Source organism: Carlito syrichta, unplaced genomic scaffold (assembly GCF_000164805.1).
Source record: "Carlito syrichta isolate Samal-C Ts95f unplaced genomic scaffold, Tarsius_syrichta-2.0.1 Scaffold305203, whole genome shotgun sequence".
NCBI classification, from domain to species: Eukaryota; Metazoa; Chordata; class Mammalia; order Primates; family Tarsiidae; genus Carlito; species Carlito syrichta.
In genome coordinates, this window is record NW_007249299.1 from 72,452 (window position 1) to 92,532 (window position 20,081).

At 37.1% G+C, this 20,081-nt stretch overlaps 1 protein-coding gene across 1 annotated transcript in view; it reads left to right on the forward strand.

Annotated features, from left to right (window-relative positions):
* Positions 1 to 19,769, forward strand: part of CROT (carnitine O-octanoyltransferase) — a 60,298-nt gene extending 40,529 nt beyond the window's left edge. Inside the window, exons 14-18 of the mRNA XM_008061310.2 lie at positions 2,925 to 3,048; positions 4,223 to 4,301; positions 4,393 to 4,486; positions 4,612 to 4,731; positions 18,874 to 19,769. Coding sequence (XP_008059501.1) covers positions 2,925 to 3,048; positions 4,223 to 4,301; positions 4,393 to 4,486; positions 4,612 to 4,731; positions 18,874 to 18,994 — 538 coding nt within the window. The 3' untranslated portion in view covers positions 18,995 to 19,769. The remainder of the gene's footprint in view (positions 1 to 2,924; positions 3,049 to 4,222; positions 4,302 to 4,392; positions 4,487 to 4,611; positions 4,732 to 18,873) is intronic.
* The last annotated feature ends 312 nt before the right edge of the window (positions 19,770 to 20,081 follow it).

Consider the following 20,081-nt stretch of genomic DNA (forward strand, 5'->3'; position numbering starts at 1 on the left):
AACTACAATATTAGACAGTGCATTCAGAGGCCATACATCAAAAATAGTCGTTAAGGGAGGAAATTGTCCCCAGTTAAAATTTAGCAATGTCTGGAGACATTTTTGGTTGTCACTACATGGGGCGAATATGCTATTGTCATCTGGTGGGTAGAGGCTAGGGATTCAAATAACCATCTTATAATGTACAGGACAGTTTTCCAACAAAACATTATTTAGTCCAAAATTGTCACTAGTGCTGTAGTTGAGAAACCTTGCTCTACAGAATGTTATTTTCCTTCAAAGAAGATTTTCTTTATCTTCTGTTGGGCAGTTCAAGAAGAATATGGTTTTGGTTTAGGTTTTGGTTTTTTTGAGTCGTAGTCTCACTCTACCTAGGTTGTAGTGCAGTGGCATGATAATGGCTCACTTGACCTTGACGTTCTGGGCTCAGATGGTCCTTCCGCCTCAACCTTCTGAGTAGCTGGGACTACAGGTGTATACCACCATACCAGGATAATGTTTTTATATTTCTGTAGAGACAAGGTCATTCCATGTTGCCCAGGCTGGTCTTCAACACCAGGGCTCAAGCAGTTCTCCTGCCTTGACCTCCCAAAGTGCTGAGATCACAGGTATGAGCCACTGTCCCCAGCCTGAGTATTTCACTTTAATCCAGCCAGAGATTACACTGGTTCTAGGTTGGTTTGTGTAGAGTCTTTTAGCACGATCTGCTTCTATTTGCTCCCTTTTTGTCATAAAGTCCTAGAGTGTTTATTTTAAACTCGTAATTTTTACCTCCTTAGAACTGTGAGACTACTAATTGTTCAGTTATCCTCTGGAAGTCTGAGCAACCACTTTCTCCTCAGCCTCCTCACCTTTCAGCCTGCTTCACTTACCTAGTCAGTGAATGCCTTGAGGGGAGAGAGGCTTGGGCTGTAGGCTCACATCTCTGGACTTCCCTCTTTATCTGAGATCTGGCCTCTCACATCCTGGCTACCTCGTTAGCTCTAAACTCTAATTTTGTTTCATCAGCTTCATGAAATTATTGAAAGCCCTGTTCAATTTATTTGTCTCTTAGCGTAATTTTTTGTTCAGTTTCTCATCTTTTTTGCTTATGTGTCTTATGAAACATCAAATTCATGAGGAGGGGGAGGCAGCATTAAATAAGGTACCTCACTTCAAAGATGCCCTTTTTTCCAGATCCTCACATCCTAGCTGCTTTAACAATTCTGCAAAGCGTTCAAATAGATTTTTTTTTTTAATCTAGTTTTTCCTGTCCCTATTATTGGAACGGACTTGCTACAAGCTAATTTATCATAGCTGGCATTAGAAATTTCATGTAATTTTTTTTTAGATAGGAGATATATTCAAATCAGATTCTAAATAAGTTTCACACATTGCATTTGATTGATATGTCTCTTAAGTCTTTTTTTAACTATAAGAATCTTCCCCTACCTTTTTATTACTGTTTTTGATTTGATGAAGAAACTGGATCCTCAGTTTTCTGAATTTTCCTGATTGCATTTCTGTGGTGTTTTTAACGTGTTGCTCAGTCTTCTGTATTCTTGCAAACTGGTAGAACTAGAGACTTAAGAATCAGTTCTTATTTTTGTTATTTTTGCAAAAATAAACCAAATAATTAATACTGTTTGCTTTCTACTTTATCCTGTTAAGATTGAGAGTGTGTTCACTTGTCAGTCAACATCCATTATAAAGTTCATTCCCTGAATTTTTTTTTACCTAATATTTTAGTAGTCATTGATGATTATTGCCAAGATCCATTATTTCATTAGGGGTTGCAGAGTGATGATATTTTATTACTCATTTTTAGTGCTTTTATTTTTAAAAGAATAATATTCTAGTGCTATTTAAAAATGTTACTTACTCTTTCTCCTTCACACTTTGAAAGGATACCTTTTCACCCCAGAAAGACAGAAACACCAAAAGAAAGGGGCTCAACAACTGAGTGCTCCGAGTGTCCACATTCAGACCTTTCACTCTCCATTTGATCTCTTTGATTCTAAATTCTAACCTTCAAGAAAGTAAGAAATTTAGATCTAAAATTGTTATATCATTCTCCAACCCAGGAAAACAGATATCACTTTGGGGAACTTCTTAAATGATGCTTCAACTTAATTTTAGTCATTCATGTTCTATGTGAAGAAACGAAAGGCCAGGGACTCAGTATTATCTATTTCTGTGTGACAAATTCCTCCATAGCATGGTGACTGAAAACACATCCAGTTATTATTTCATACTTTTTGTGGGTCAGTAATTCAAGCTTAGCTGACTTAGATACCTCTGAGTTAAGGTTTTTCATGAGGTTGTAAACAGTGTTAGCCAGGGCTGTGTTTTCATCTAAAGGCTCTGTTGAGAGTAGATCTACTTGTCAACTCACCCACATGGTCATTAGTGGGATTCAGTACCTCCATAGCTGTTATCCAGAGGGCATCCCTCTGTTTTTTTCCTATTTAGGTCTTTCCATAGGACCACTCCCTGTGTGGCAGCTGACTTTCCTCAAAGTGAGGAAGAGAGCAAGACAGAGCTCTCTTTGTGACCTAATTTCAGTTGTGATATCCCATTACTTTTGCTATGTTCTCTCCATTACAAGCAAGTCACTAAGTCCAGACTGCACTCAAAATGAAGGTTACATCAGAACATATACAACAGGAGGCAGGGATCACTGGGGGCTACCTTAGAGGCTGCCTGCTATATACTGTGATGTGTGTAACCTGACAACACCCAAGCCTTTAAAATAGCAAATATTATCAGAGTACTTTTTGATTTTTGGTATTGGAAATTGCCGCTTTTTTATTGAAAGTCTCAACTTTAGTCTGCAGTACAGGGCTGAGTCGCTGAACAAAGCCAACCTTATTAGGTAATTATATTTGTAATGGCATTAGAACATTTTCTTTTTTATGAGGCACTCTTTTAATTTTTTCTCATAGCCCTGGTTGTTGCTATGAAACAGCTATGACAAGATATTTTTATCATGGCCGTACAGAGACCATGCGATCATGCACAGGAGAAGCAGTCAGGTGGTGTCATTCCATGCAGGATCCTTCTACCAGTGTGAGTATTGGAAAAAATAATTCACAGGATTTGTTTAATTGTTCTAAAGGAAACTTGGCCCTTGAATAACTAATTTTTTGCTTTGATTCCCCTGGATCATTAACATACTTTAAGGTGTCTTCTCTGAAGTTTTCAAAGCATTTGTTTATTTGCCAGTGATGTGTGTGCTTGGAAAGACTAAGAAACAAGGAAGACCTAAAAAAATGAAGGCCATTTGTATCATTTTCTAGGCAACATATTTTCAGTATTGGGTATTTCAACACTTCTGATCTACCTTTAGGACACCAGTAAAGTGCAGGACTATCCCAAAATGCCTTTAAAAGGAAACTTTTCTTGTTGTGGCTGGATGTTTTTGAAATCACAGATTTGGCTAGGTGCAGTGACTCAAGCCTGTAATCCCAGCACTTTAGGAGGTGGAGGCAAGAGGATTACCTGAGCCCAGGGGTTTGAGACCAGCCTGGGCAACTTGGCGAGACCTCGTCTCTACAATAAATCAAAAATTAGCTGGGCATGGTGGCTCTTGCCTGTAGTTTCAGCCACTTGGAATGCTGAGGTGGAACGGTCGCCTGAGCCTAGCAGGTCGAGGCTGCGGTGGCTGTGAGTGTGCCACTGTACTCCATCCTGGGCAACAGAGTGAGACTCCAACTCAAAAAAAAAAAAAAAGAGAAAAAGTAAGAGAAATCACAGATTCTTATTTCATATACTAGAAATAGAACAGTTATATGTTTTATTGTATATTCTTTTTTTGAAGTATTATAGACAGCAGCATACTTTCTTCCTACTACTATTTTAATATTACATTTGTTTATTTAGTTTTGATAGACACGGTTATGTGTGGGTTAATGTATTTTAATTTTGCAGAACTACTTCATTGTCATTTTATAGTTATGTGGTAGTTTTGAAATCCATTTGCTTCTGTCTTTATACTTGTTAATATCACTTCAGTGCTGCCTACAAATTCCTATTTTCCTATGCCAGAAAAGAAATAGTCAATAAGAGAGCATAGGGCAGTGAGAAAATTAAGAAAAAGACATAAGCATGTATCATAGGTCTTCCTAGAAATTTTCTTTTCTCTCCAAAATTACTCAAATCCTAATTACGATGAGCTCAGTTTTTGTTTTCTTCGTTGTTTTCTACAGTTTGTTACTGAAGTATCTCTTGATTTTTAATACAGCTTCATGAGCGGCAGCAAAAGATGTTACAAGCTTTTGCAAAGCATAACAAAATGATGAAAGATTGTTCAGCTGGAAAAGGTACTTATGTTAAAATTATTCTGACTTTAATTTAAAAAAACTCTCAGGATGAAAATTTTTTTCTAACTTCAGGTTTGGGATTTCATTGCAGGATTTGACCGTCACCTCTTAGGTCTGTTACTCATAGCAAAAGAAGAAGGTCTTCCTGTTCCAGAACTCTTTACGGACCCACTTTTCTCCAAAAGGTAATATTGTGTAGAGTTTTATAACTTTATCAGTCAGTTTCCTTTTTCTTGAATGTTGAAAGCTTTTTAGAAACAATATAAGCATCTGTAGGTCAAGTAAAATATCCTTTTATTGTGCCTCACAGTGGAGGAGGTGGGAATTTTGTTCTCTCAACAAGTCTGATTGGTTATTTACGAGTCCAGGGAGTAGTAGTTCCCATGGTACACAATGGATATGGATTTTTCTACCACATCAGAGATGACAGGTGAGGCTTCTCTTTTTTATTCTTACTGTGCTATAAAGTGAGAAATGTATAACTTTTATTATTTAAATGTCTTCTTTATACTGTAATTCTGGTTATTTTGCTATCTTTCATTTACTACTTAAGTATTTCGTTTTACCACTTAGGTATTTAATGTGTATTTATGTTTCTCTGTCCAGCTTTTGAAACACTTGTCAAATCAGTCCTTTAGGTGTTTTTATGCAGAACACTGTTTCAGGTTGACTCAGTGATAATACTCAAAATCAATACATCTTTTAACATATTTGGTCTATAAAAGGTATTTTATGGTAAGTTCAGATAAAATTTCTAGTATGTGTATGATGGTTCATGTAGTCATAGATAATACTGAGACAAATAAAATAGAGTGGATAAATTGATTTATATTTTTAAATGTTTTACCAATTCAGATCTGCCTGAACAGGTTTTTAATGCAGATAAAAGTGCCCAATTCTGTACCAAAAAAAAAAAGCCACGAAGAACGTTTATTAGTAAGGAAGAGAAATGATCACCAGGATTTAAGGCAGGTATTGTGCAAATGCAGTCATATTTATGATTACGACTGCCCCTATCTATAGAACTGCTACTCCAGAGCATAAAAGGGAAAAAATTAATAGCAACAAAAAGGCCTAGACAGCATTAGCTCTTTACTGGATTGTTTCCATAGATGCTTTGTCTCTGAAGTCTGTAAGTACCTACCCAGTAAAGAACTGCCTTTGAACATTCTTTTGACAAAACTGTTAGCAAGATGGCTAACTAGAGACACCTAGATGTGTTTCTCCTATGAAGCAAACCAAGATAGAGAAAGTGTCCTTGGCACCTAGAGAGAATCAGGACTGCAGCACACCACACGATTTATTAAAGAAGGGATAATAATCACATAGTACAAAAAAAAGTCAATTGACCTGTGTTGGATAAGCCAGACTGTTGCCTGGATCATGGCATGACACAGTGAAGAAGATGAGTGATGGGAATTCAGGAATTCTGTGCTCCTGTCACGAATTTGGAAGGCATCCTGAGCCTTGTAGGACTCCAGTCCCTCATGATAATCTGCCTTACCCATAGTTGTGCTCTGCTGAAACCCATGTGGAGTAATGCAAGAGAAACAACAACAACAACAACAACAACAACAAAAACCATGAGCAGCTACATGTTGCAGGAATTCAACTCTTGCTGAGAGCTACTTTCTCTCTAGCCTGGAAGGAGACAGACCCCCAAAGGCAAACTCCAAGGTGACAGATTGGTTTTTGACTTGGGCAGGTTGCCCCAAAGAGCACCTGAGGTCAGCTCTACTTTGACATTGGAGAATACCTGAGACCAGCTGCACTTTGACATTCTGAATGCAGACTGCCTGAGGCTAAGATGGGGGAACTGGAGGGGACTTACTACCCTAGCAACCTTTCACTGCAAGGCAAACACTTTTGCATGGCCTCTGCAGAATAGCATTACCCCAGTGGCCTAGGACAGCCTCCCTGTCCCCATTGGGTTAGTCAAGAGTGCATACAGGTAGAGAGCTTGAGTTCTTCCGCCTCAACACCTTCCTCAAAGGCTCAAAACAAAGAACTTGAGTAATCCCCACAGCCCAGCCCACCACCTAGGTTGGGTGCCTGCTTTTTTGGACAACACATGCCAAGCAGAAAGCCCCCAGCCACCATCACAGCTAGCTCCCAGAAGCACCATCTCCTGGCTGGAGGTCAGCAGCACAGCCCATCATATCTGATATAATACTTCAGCTTTTGGGAAAGTCTGATCCTAGACCCCAGGTAACACTACTATTCAGGCTACCCCAGCAACTCAGGATGCCTTGAACCTTAGCAGGCACCCAGCACTGGACTGCCACAGCTGACAATTGAGAAACTCACTATACCACAACCATATATAACCAAGGGATCATACAGTGCCTATGTCAGTCCTCTGCCAACCTCATATAAAAAGAAAAGTCTTCCTAAATCAGAAGGAACCAGAAAAATAATTCTGGCAATATGAAAAAACAGAGTTCCTCAATAATCTCAAAAGACCACACCAACTCTTTAGCAATGTACCCTAACCAAAATTAAATATTTGAAATTCCAGAAATAGAAAGGTTGATTATAAAATAATTCAATGAGTAATAAGTTACTCAGCTTCTTGTTCATAAAAAATAAATGGTAAAAAAAAAATTGCTCTAGAAGATATTTCTTACCTATGTAGTTTCCCTAGTACCTTTACAAAACACTTAGAGTTAAGATAAATACCATACACAAACATATCAGAAATGCATCCATTACAGCACAAAGATGCATGGATAACCCCGGAGGAATCATCCTGACTATATCCATTTTATAGTTTTCAAATAAATATGAATTAGAAAAGGAGTGAAAGTTTTCAGTTTTACTCCAGAGAAACAAGAGCTATTGTACATAACTGTAAAATTAAATAAAAATAAAGAAAAAACTACCTACCTAAAGCAAAAAAATCCCTATTTACCCCAGGTGGAAGTATATCTTAATTAATCTACTTTATAAACAAAAATGTCCATACAGTGCTTTATGTGGGTCTCTAAGGAGAGATACATTTTACTATTCACTATAGTAATTCTTGAGACATAATGTTTATAAAATTTCTCTATACTAGTAACAATAAAACTGCCATAAAAAAAAATAGCTCAATGAGATTCAGGAGAAAGTTAAAAACTAACATAAAAAAGAGTTTAAAAAACTATTTAGGACATGAATGAAAAATTATCCAGTGAGATAGACTGCTTTAAAAAACAAGCGGCCAGGCGTGGTGGCTCACGCCTATAATCCCAGCACTTTGAGATGCTGAGGTGTGGGGATTGCCTGAGCCCATGGGTTCGAGACCAGCCTGGGCAACTTGGCAAGACCTCATCTCTTCAATAAATAAAAAAATTACCCGAGCGAGGTGGCACGTGCCTATAGCCAGCTGCTTGGAAGATTGAGGCAAGAGGATTGCCTGAGTCCAGCAGGTCAAGGCTGTGATAACTGTGAGTGTGCCACAGCCCTACAGCAGTCTGGGTGACAGAGTAAGTCTCCCACTCAAAAAAAAAAAAAAGGATCACCTGAACCCAGCAGATCAAGGCTGCAGTGACCGTCAACTCAAAAAAATTTAATAAAAGAAAACCAATCTGAAATTCTGGAAATGAAAGAATCATTTAGGGAAGTACAAAATGCAGTGGAAAGTTGTAACAGTAGACTAGAACAAGTAGAAAAAAGGATCTCAGAACCTGGAGACAAGGCTTTGAAATTAACCCAATCAGACAACAATAAAGAAAACAAATCAAGAAAACAGAACAAAGTTTCCAAGAAATGTGGGATTATAAAAAGCTGCTAAACCTAAGAATCATAGGTGTTTCTGAGAAAAAAGAGAAAACAGGCTTGGAAAACCTATTTGAGGGAATAATGGAGGAAAACTTCCCTGGCCTTGCCCGAGACTTAAACATCCAGACACAACAAGCCCAAAGAACCTCCAGAAGATTCACTGCCAAAAGGTTATCCCCAAAGCATATACCTTTATTTATTTTTAAAAAGTGTGTATTAATTTTTACATGTTTATACCTTCAAAGTACTTTTCATTTGATGCAGTGCACCTGTTGAGATGCTTTTTCCACTGCTCAAAACAGTTTTTGAACTCATTCATTTTGATGCCGTTTAGTGCTTTTGTCATTTTTTGTTTAACCTCTTCCACATTGGCAGAACGTTTCCCTTTGAGGACTTTTTTTCATGCGAGGAAATAAAAAGTCGCTTGGGGCAGGATCAGGTGAATAGGGAGGATGCAGTACGGGGGTCATGCTGTTTTTTGGTCAAAAACTACTGAACACTTAACCCGGTATGGCCAGGTTTATTGTCATGATGGAAAAACAAGTCACCTGTTTGCCACAACTCAGAACATTTCTTCTGCTAATTATGATGCAACCCTTCTCAGAACTGACCATTTTATCTAGAGATTCATAGATTCTGAGTATATGACAATGGTCCCACCCTCTAAAAGAGAATTCTGGGTTTTTTGGGTCTTCCCCTCATAGAAACACTCAACAGATGAATAACAAGTATAAAAATTGAAACAGTAATTAAAAGTTTCTTAATGAAAAAAAAAAAGTGCAGGACAGACTTACAGCTGAATTCCATCATTCTGTCAAAGAAGAATTAGTACCAATTTTACTGAAGCTATTACATAAGATTGAAGAGGAGGGAATTCTCCCTAACTTATTCTCCGAAGCCACTATCTTTCTAATACCAAAGCCAGGAAAAGACACAACAAAAAAAGAAATCTACAGGCCAATCTCTCTGATTAATATGGATGCAAAAATCTTCAATAAGATATTAGCAAACCAAATTCAACAGCAAATTCAAAAAAATAATCCACCGTGATCAGGTGGGTTTTAGCCTAGAGATGCAAAGATGGTTCAACATATGCACTCAATATCTGAGCTCTACCATATTAAAAATAAAAACAGAATAAAAAACAAAATCATATGATAATTTCAATAGATACAGAAAAAGTATTTTATAAAATCCAGCATTCTTTCATGATAAAAACCTTCAGCAAAATAGGCATAAAGGGAGCATGTTTCAAAATAATAAAAGCCATATATTACATACCCACAGCTAGTGTCATCCTGAACAGAGAAAAGTTTAATGCATTCCCCTTCAGAACTGGAGCAAGGTAAGGATGCTCAGTTTCACCATTCCTATTCAACATAGTACTGCAAGTCCCAGCTAGAGCAGTCAGGCAAGAGAAAGAAATAAAAGTATCAAATTGGAAAAGAAGAAATCAAACTATCTCTGTATGTTGACAGTCTGATCTTGTACCTACAGAATCCTAAAGATTCCTTCCAAAGTCTCCTGTATTTGATAAATGAATTCATTAAAATTTCAGGATACAAAATCACACACAAATCAGTAGCATTGCTATGCATCAATAGGGACCCAATTGAGAATCAAATCAAGAATTCAGTTTTATTTACAATAACAGCCCAAAAGCTAAAATACCTAGGAATATATTTAACCAAGGAAGTGAAAAATCTCTTCAAGGAGAACTGTGAAACATTGATGAAAGAAATTGTAAAGGACACAAATTTAGAAACATTCCATCCTCATGGATTGGAAGAATCAATATTTTTTAAATGACCATATAACCCAAAGTAATCTACAGATTCAAAGCCATCCCTATCAAACTACCAGCATCATTTTTCACAGAATTAGAAAAAGGGAATCCTAAAATTCATATGGAACCCAAAACAAAAGCCAGAATAGCCAAAACAATCCTAAGCAAAAAGAACAAAGCTGGAGACATCAAATTACCTGACTTCAAATTATACAAGGCTCTAGAAACTAAAACTCATGGTACTGGTACCAGTGCAAATATATGGACCAATGGAATAGAATAGAGAAGCCAGAAATAAACCCAAATACCTACAACCAACTGATCTTTGACAAAAAGGACAAAAACATACTGTGGGGAAAGGACATCTTATTCAACAAATGATGTTGTGAAAATTGGATAGCTACGTGTAGAAAAATGAAACTTGATTCCTGTCTCTCACCATATACAAAAATTAACTCAAGTTGAGTAAAAAGCTTGAATATCAGACCTGAAACCTCAAAAATCCTAAAAGAAAAACTCTTCTGGACTCGTCTGGGCAAATAATTTATGGCTAAAGCCTCAAAAGCAAATGTAACAAGGACAAAAATAAGTGGAAATTAAGCTAAAAGGCTTGTACACAGCAAAAGAAATAATCAATAGAGCAAATAGGCAGCCTACAGAATAGGAAAAGATATTCACAAACTATATTTGACAAAGGATTAATATCTAGCTTCTACAAATAACTCAAATAAATCAGCAAGAAAAAAAGCAAAAGACTCCATTAAAAAGTGGACAAATGACACAAACAGAAGACTCTAAAAGAATCTATACAAATAGCAAAAACATGGAACCAACCGTGCTGCCCATTGAAACTGGATTTTTAAAATGTGGTACATGTACACAGTGGACTATTAAGCAGCCATAAAGAAGGACAAACATATGGACTTGGCAGAAACTTGGGTGAATTTAGAGACTTTCATACTCAGTGATCTATCACAGAAACCAAGAGCTGAATACATGCATGTTCTCACTCATAAGCAGACCCTGATCACTAGTCACACAAGCACAAGGGTGGGATTGGCAGATGCTGGACACTGCAAGAGGAGAGAGGGAGGAGGGAGAAGGCATGTGGCAACATACTAGGTGCCAGGTTCACTGTTGGGGGAGAGAGGGCTAGCTAGAAACCCAGACTTCATTTGCACACAACCTACTTACGTAGTAAATCCTCACTTGTACCCCACAACTCAATAAAATAAAATAAATATTTTCCAGAAAAAAGTGTACCAATTACCACTTTTAAAATGCTATTTTATGGAAATTAATATCTTAAAATAATTTGGCAATTTTCATCTTGGGCTATTCATTGATTTCTGTAATTCAGTTTAAGATAAATAAACATTCATTTAAAAAAGAATATATACAAATGACCAACAAACATTTGAAAAAATGTTCAGCATCATTCATCATCAGGGAAATGCAAATTAAAACCACAATGAGATACCACCTTACATCAGTCAGAATGGCCATTATTAAATAATCAAAAAACAAATGCTGGTACAGATACTGTGAAAAAGGAGTGCTTATATACTGTTGGTGGGAGTGTTAATTAATACAACTTTTATGGAAATTGGTATGGCACTTTCTCCAATAACTAAAGTAGATCTACCATGTGATCCAGCAGACCCACTAGTTGGTATGTACCCAGGGGAGCAGAGGTCAGAGGTCATTGTAGTAAACAAAAACAAAATCACCTGCACTCACATGTTCATTGCAGCACAATTCACAATTGCAAAGATGTGGAATCACATTCTAAATGCCCATCAGCTGATCAGGGATAATGAAAATGTGGTACAAATACACTGTGGAATACTATTTAGTCGTAAAAAAATGAAATAATGTTTTTTGCAATACACCGACAATAAACAGAAGCCCAAATTAAAAGCACAATCCTGTTCACAGTAGACACACACACACACACACACACACACACACACACACACACAAAAGAAGTACTTTGGCATCTTCCTAACCAGAGAAGTGAAAGACCTTTACAACAAAAACCAAAACACTGCTCAAAGAAATCAAAGATGACACAAACAAATGGAAGAATATTCCATGCTCATGGATTGGAAGAATCAACATTGTTAAGATGTCCATCCTACCCAAGGCAATCTACAGATTTAACACAATACCCATTAAATTACCAGCATCATTATTCGCAGACCTGGAAATGACAATACAGGAATTCATATGGAAACATAAATGACCGCGAATAACCAAAACAATCCTCAGAAAAAGACACAAAGCAGAAGATATCACATTTCTAGACTTTACATTTTGTTATAAGACTACAATAATTAAAAAAAAAAAAACCTGATATTGGCACAAGAACAGGCATACAGACCAATGAAACAGGACAGAGATTCTGGGTGCAAAAACTCCATTTCTCAACCAACTCATCTTTGGCAGAGCCTCCAACAACAACCACTGGGGAGAAGAGAACCTATTCAGTAAATGGTGCTGCAAAAACTGGCTGACCACATGCAAAATATTAAAACAAGACCCCTACCTATCACTATATACAAAAATCAACTCAAAATGAATGAAATACGTAAAACCTCAAATGTAAGTGTAAAATCTCAAACTATAAATACCTTAGAAAATGCAGGAGACACCCTTATAGGAATTGGAGTAGGCAACCAATTCCTGATCAAACCCCCAGATAGCCATACCATAAGAGGTAAGATAGGTGGGACCTCATCAAACTGCAAAGCCAAAGAAACCATCAAGAGAGCAGGGAGACAGCCCACGGACTGGGAAAAAATATTTGCCAACTGTATATCTGACAAAACCCTAACATCTAGGATCTATAAGAAACTTAAATGTGCCACAAAAAAAGAAAAAAAAAGCCCTGTTAAAAAAGTGGGCAAGAAGCCGGGCTTGGTGGCTCAGCCTGTAATCCCGTGCCTTTGGGAGGCTGAGGTGAGTGGATTGCCTGAGCCCGCGGGTACGAGACCTGCCTAGGCAGCGAGACCTCATCTCTACAATAAATCAAAAAATCAGCCGGGCGTGGTAGCACATGCCTGTAATTCCGGCTGCTTGGAAGGCTGAGGCACCGGAGCCCAGCAGGTTGAGGCTGCGGTGGCTGGGAGCGGCCACTGCACTCCAGTCTGGGCAACAGAGTGAGACTCCAACTCAAAAAAAAAGAAAGTGGGCAAAAGAATAGACACTTCTCAAAATAAGACATACAAGCAGCCAGCAGATATATTAAAAAATGCTCAGCCTCACTAATCATCAAAGAAATGCAAATTAAAGCCACACTGAGATACCACCTAACTCCAGTCAGGATGGCCATCATCAATAACTCCAAAAACAACAGATCCTGAGAGGATTTAGGAAAAAGGGAACATTTCTGCATTGTTGGTGGGAGTGTAAACTAGTGCAACCTCTGTGGAAAACAGTTTGACGATTCCTAAAAGTCGGTCTCCCATATGACCTTCCAATCCCCCTTCTGGGAATATACCCAGAGGAACTCAGATCACTCCATAAAAAAGATACCTGTACATGCATGTTTATTTCAACATTATTCACAATAGCAAAAACATGTAACCAACTGTGCTGCCCATCGAAAGAGGACTGTATAAAAAAATGTGGTACATATACATAATGGAATATTATGCAGCCATCAAGAAGGACAAATTTATGAACTTTCCAGCAACTTGGATGAACTTAGAGTCTATAATACTGAATAATCTATCACAGAAATAAAGAACTGAGTACTACATGTTCTCACTCATAAGCAGACCTTGAATGACTATCATAATACTGGAAGAAATGGATTGGCAGTAGTGGGAAACTGCCGGGGGCAGGGGGCACACCTCATCAACAAGGGTACCTGCATAGTATCCAATTGTATACCTAACCCTGAATTGTACCCCACATCTTTAAAATAAAAAATAATTAAAAAGAATAAAAGAAATAATGTCTTTTGCAGCAATTTGGATGAAATTGAGGAACACCATCTTAAGTGAACTAACACAGGAACAGAAAACCAAACACTGCATGTTCTAACTTGTAACTGGGAACTAGACTAAGGATCTGCAAAGGCATAGAGAAGGGTATAATAGACATTGGAGCCTCAAAATGGGGAGAGAGGGAAGGGATAGAGGGAGGAAAAATCACCTATCGGGTATAACATGCACAGGCAGGTATGGTGTCTGCACCTTTTAGAGCCCACACCTCTTCACCACTATGCAATGCAACCATGTAACCAAAAACTATTGGTACCCCATAAAGCTATTGAAATAAAAAATAATTTTTAAAAAGAAAGTTATTTTGATGTGGACAATGACCCTGGTTACCCAGAGCCCCATGAGTTCAGTACCAAAGATGTCAAAGTGGCCTATTTGCCCTCAAACACAACATCTCTGATTCAACCTCTATGTCAGGAGATCATAAGTACTTTTACGGCTCAATATACACAGTACTCTATGGAAAGAATTGTCAGCACTAATGGAAGAGAACATCTATAGTCTGGAAGGATTACAGTGTTGAAGGTGCTATTGCTGTTATAGAAAAAGTCATGATGAAAGTCACCAAGCCTGAAACAATAAATTCCTATTGGTGAAAACTGTGTCCAAATGTGCATGATTTCACAGGATTTACCACAGGACCAGTAAAGGAAATCATGGAAGACATTGTGATAAAGACCAAAAAAAGGGCCATTGCCAGACCATCACCGCCATTGCCTTGCTAGGCTGTGATATGCTGTGTGTTCTTTGATCTATGGCTGTCACCATGCTTCCTAGCTTTGGCCCCCACCCCTCCCTTGGGGAGGTGAATCCTCTCTTTCTCTCTCTCTCCTGTTTACTTTTAAATAAACTGTATTTTCTAATCTAAAACAAAAGACCAAAAAAATAGGGGAGAAGGGTTTCAAGATACAGATCCTGAAGAAATTTAAGAACTGATAGACATCACACCAGAGGAATTAACAGAAAATGATTTGAAGACGAGTGCTTCTGAACCAGTGCCAGATGACGACAAAGATGTGCCAGATAGCAAATGGATCTTAGTCAGAAGGGTTCCGATTATTCAAGACTGCTCTGACTTCTTTTATGACATGAATCCTTCTATGATACAGGCACTGAAACTAAAGCAGTGAAGAAGCATTGGTACCATATAGAAACATTTTTAGAGACATGAAAAAGCAAAAAGGCAGACAGAAATTATCGTGTATTTTTGTAAAGTTACTCTGAATGTGCCTGCCTCTCCTGCCTCCTCTTCTGTCTCCACTACCACTTCCATTCTGCCTCTCCTGAGACAGCAAGACCAACCCCTCTTGCTCCTTCTCAGTGTCAAGAAGACAAGGATAAAGACCTTTACAATGTTCCACTTATACTAAATGAATAGTAAACATATGTTGTCTTGCTGATGATTTTCTTAACATTTTTCTCTATCTTACTTTATTGTAAGACTACACTGTATAATACATAAAACATACAAAAATGTGTTAATTTTGTGTTTATGTTATTGGTAAGGCTTCATGTCAACAGTGGACTATTAGTAGTTCAGTTTTGGGGGAGTCAAAATTTATACACGGATTTTTGACTGAGTGAGAAACACTGTCTCAACGACCCTGTGCTGTTCAAGGATCAGTTGTATATTGTTTTTATACTTTTTAAAAGAGTTTGCAGTCAATGTTATTTTTTCAAAATATTACCATCTTCCATATCAAATGTAATTTGTGCAGTTATACAAGTGGTGCTTATTGTTGGTCTAAGTCCTTGGACTAAGTATTTCCATAGTATTCAATTCATGTACATTAATGCACAAATTAAAGGTTGAGAAAGGTTGGGCACAGATCTTATATTTTTGTAGTTAAGAAAAAGGATCAGAAGTCTAAAATTATCATATACAGAGAATGTCAGCATACTAACATATTTCCTGACAAGCACTTACAGTTTTGATTTCCACTACCTAGTACTCTCTTCCTCGAGATATGTTCAGTGTTTGTTCCCATATTTCATGCAGACATTTGTCAAATGTCTGCTCACCTGAAAGATCTTCCCTAACCATCTAAAATAGCACTTCCTCCTCTCTTCCCTACACTTGCCGCTTTTTCTTTATGGTACTAATAACCATCTAATATGTATGTACATATACTTGTATATTATCTATTCTATCTTTCCTTCTTGGGATACAAGCTCCACAAGAACAGAATCTTTGATTTGTTTGTTTTGATATCCCCAGCTCTGTAACAATGCTTCGTAAGTATGTTGCACTCAGTAAATGTTTTCAGGATGACATTGTTGTTGAACATAAGTATACAGGTCCTGGGATAGGAAAGAGCTAGGCACTTACAAGGAACAAAAGTGGGCAGAATGGCTATAAATCATCAATTGAAGGAGAAAGTAGTAGAAGAGGAGGTTGAAAAGATATAGACAGGAGTGAAATCTTGTAGGACGATGTTGTTGGCCCTGAGTGCAGATCAGAATCACCTGGAGAGCTTTAAAAAATTCTCTTGGACTCTGATGTGGTTGGTATGATCAGTTGATGTAGGATTTTGTAGTGGCAAGGAGTTTGGATTTTCTCCTAAGAATAACAGGAAGCCCTTTATGAGTTTTAAGCATGGAAGTTACATGTTTTATTTACATGTGACAAGGACCATTAGCTGCTATATGGAGTATAAGGGGGGGTGGACAGTAACATGGACAAAATGAGGTGAGGGAGATCAGTTAGGAAGCAAGGATGATGATAGCTTGAACAAGGCTGTTGGTAATGAAGGTGAGATAAATGAAGGACTTGAGATATATTTTGGAGTCAGAGCCAGCAGTACTTACTGATGGATTGCTGATTCTGATGATGGCATTTACTGGAATGGAGAAAATAGGGAGAAACTAGCTTGGAAGCATATTAAAGTAGAATCAGGAATTTTGTACATGTTGATTTTGAGAGTTCTGCTAATATAATTTATTGTATTCATATTTAGGAAGGTATGTCAGTGGGCAGTTGGAGTAAGTTTGGAGCTCAGAAAAGAGGTCAAAGTGAGAGATAGATATTTATGAGTCATTATACAAGCATACTCAAAACAGTTTTCAATTGAAATACATGGAAATTGCCTGAAAGGGTTTTTTTTTTTTCATTATTAAACTTGATAATTGTATGACTTAAAGAAAATTGGTTTATTTAAAAATATGTTTTCTTTTAAATGTTTTATACCTAATCCCAAATTGTGCCCCATATCTCTAAAATTAAAAAAATATATTACATGCTCATTGTAAAAATTTTGTAAAGTATGGAAAAACATAAGAACAAACCTATCTACATTTTCATCACAAGACACAAGACTTATGTGAAGCTTCCAATCTATAGTATGTAAAGTGTATATGTTATTTTTACCAATTTAAATCATGTTGTATATATTGTGTCCCTTTTTGTGAATTTTATTCTCACCTGTTATTTCACACAATTTTCAATGCCATTAAATATGCTTTGAGATATTTTAATGATTAAATAATTTCCAGTTTTTTGAATTTCTATAATTTAGCTGCTTCTCTACTGTTTTGTTTTTCCGTCATTATAGATCATGTATAAGGTTATAAATATATCCTTCCCCATTTTATCACACTGTTACCAACTCTAGGCATTATTCAAATTCTTTTTACCAGTTTTATGCAAAAATAACTTGAATTCTGTTTCTATGAGGTGAAAATTTTTTTGTTTATTGACATTTGTGTTTCTTTCATGAATTGCATGTTATTTCTTTATAATTGTAAATATAATTAATTTTTTAAAAATTTAGCACTTAAATAGGAATTGTTATCTGTGGAAAGAAACTTATTTTGATGTTGATAAATATTTGGGAAGCCATATACAGCTGGAGAATGACTTAAGTCATTCATGATTGGTCATGAGTCAAAAGGTAAAAACTAGGCAGGACTTCCTGAAGGTTCCTGGGTATCTTTCAGCAAATATAATCCACTCAGATATCAGCTTCCTCATTCTGTACTTACTGGACAAGAGCATTCTTATTTTATTCTGCTTTATCTAAAGAACATGTTGAAGACAAAATTTAGTCTTTTTTTCTGAATGATGTGAAAATTGAATGGTTATCCAGAAGCATTACATTGACATCTTGATTTTGAGCTTCATATTTTGCTACAGAAACTTCTGAGCCCTCCAGAAGCCAAGCTTCTCCCTGATTTACTTCAGCTTCCTAGGGACACTTTTCTCACTTGTCAGATCTGGGCTTTCTTATTAGGGCATCTGGAAGGAGATGGTGGAAGTCATGACTTGCTGTCTTTGACTCTACTGGAAATAGTTTTTCTCACCTATCCATCTCTAATTTTTTTTTGGAGTCTTACTCTATTGCCCAGGTTGGAGTGCAGTGGCACACGCTCAGCCACCCCAGCGTCAACCTGCTGAGCTAGTGATCCTTCCGCCTCAGCCTTCCAAATAGCTGGAACTACAGGCGCACGCTACCACACCTGGTTAATGTATGGTAGAGATGAGATCTCGCCAAGTTGCCTGGGTTGGTCTTGAACCTGCGGACTCAGGCAACCCACTCATCTCGGCCTCTCAAAGTGCTGAGATTACAGGCTGAGCCACCGAGCCCGGCCTTTAATTTTTTTTTAACTCTCTTCACGTGCTATACTCTTCTTAAAAACAACTCACATTTAACTGCAAACATTACCATGAATCCGTATTCCAACTCATTCCAGTAGCACTTGCGAAAAGAGGTTTTTTTGTTCTGTTTTGTTCTATTTTAAATATAATAAGACCTTGCTCCAGAGCACTCTTGGTAGGGCCCTAGCAAATTTGTTCCCTTTTGTCCCCAGGCTCTAGTCATCTAATGAGTGAGGTATTCCCTGGCATTATCTATAAATGTGGCTTTACCTTCCGTTGTGTCAGGTTATATTTACCTAATGTCAGCAAAAATTCACATTTAATTTATGAACATCCAGAAAGAATAAAAGTCCTAGCTCTAATCACTTTCATTATTTGGAGCTGTTAGCGTAATCACTAATCATTGTTTATGCTTCACAGGTTTGTTGTATCCTGTACAGCCTGGAAATCATGTCCAGAGACTGATGCGGAAAAGCTAGTTCGACTGGTCTTTTGTGCTTTCCATGATATGATACAGCTGATGAACACGGCTCATCTTTAGAGATTAATCATTTGTTAAGCACTTACCAAACATATCATTAAACTGGGTGCTGGGAGTGGTTTGGCGAGATGAGATGGGAGGGAATGTTGACTTGCTAACATTCCTTTAACAAGTTAAAGAAAAGTTGATAAATGTAGAAATTAGTAAAATCATGCTCTCTAAATTTATTATGCTATAGAAGGTAGAAAGCTTCCTCTGATGCAACAGCAATGCAAATTATGATATAGTGAATATAGAACTATGCAATGTTTAAGATAAGCCTCAACAATGCAAGTCTTACTCTAATTTTAAAATATTTTGTTGGTACTTATATGGTTTATAAATCCTCTCCCTGAACATCAAGATAGAGTCCATCTTTCAAGCACTTTAACATTTTCTAGCTGCCAAAGGGTATGAAATACATAATTGAACACTGTTTTCCCTGAAATCAATGCCTTTCATATTCACCCTAGGGATACAAGTCTATTATGTTTGATAGGAAAGACCACTACAATTCAATGGTGATCTGAAATAACTCTTGAACAGACAGAAGAATTAAGTTATAATAGGGAGATTTATACTTCTAACACACAAAAAAACCCTAACAAAATTAATTATGGTCTATTGTTGTAATTAGTTTTGTGAACACACAAAGCACTTATATTTAAAATTTTTATAATTAATGACTTTTAAAGGGTTATTGTTGAATCAGTCTCAGGATTTTTCATTTTTTTTCTCTTTGCTGTTCAATTTTGTAGTTTCTACTCTCAGAAAATAAAATTCCCAAGATTATGTAGCTTCTTGTTCTGTGTTTGAGTTAATGATTTGTTCCTGTTTGTTTTCCTTGTATTTTCTGATCTTAGTTACATATTGCTGTGTAATAAACCACCCAAAACTTAGTGTCTTACAACAATTTATAATTTCTCATGACTTTGTCAGTTGGGTGTTCCTGGTTAAACAGTTCTTCTGCTGGTCTTGTCTGAGTTTGTTTGTACAACTGTAATCATCGAGCTGCTAGGACTTAAGCTGGTAAGTCTAAGATGCCCTCACCCACTGTCTGGAGATATGGTGGTTTGGTCTTTCTCTCCCCACATGGTCTCTGATCAGT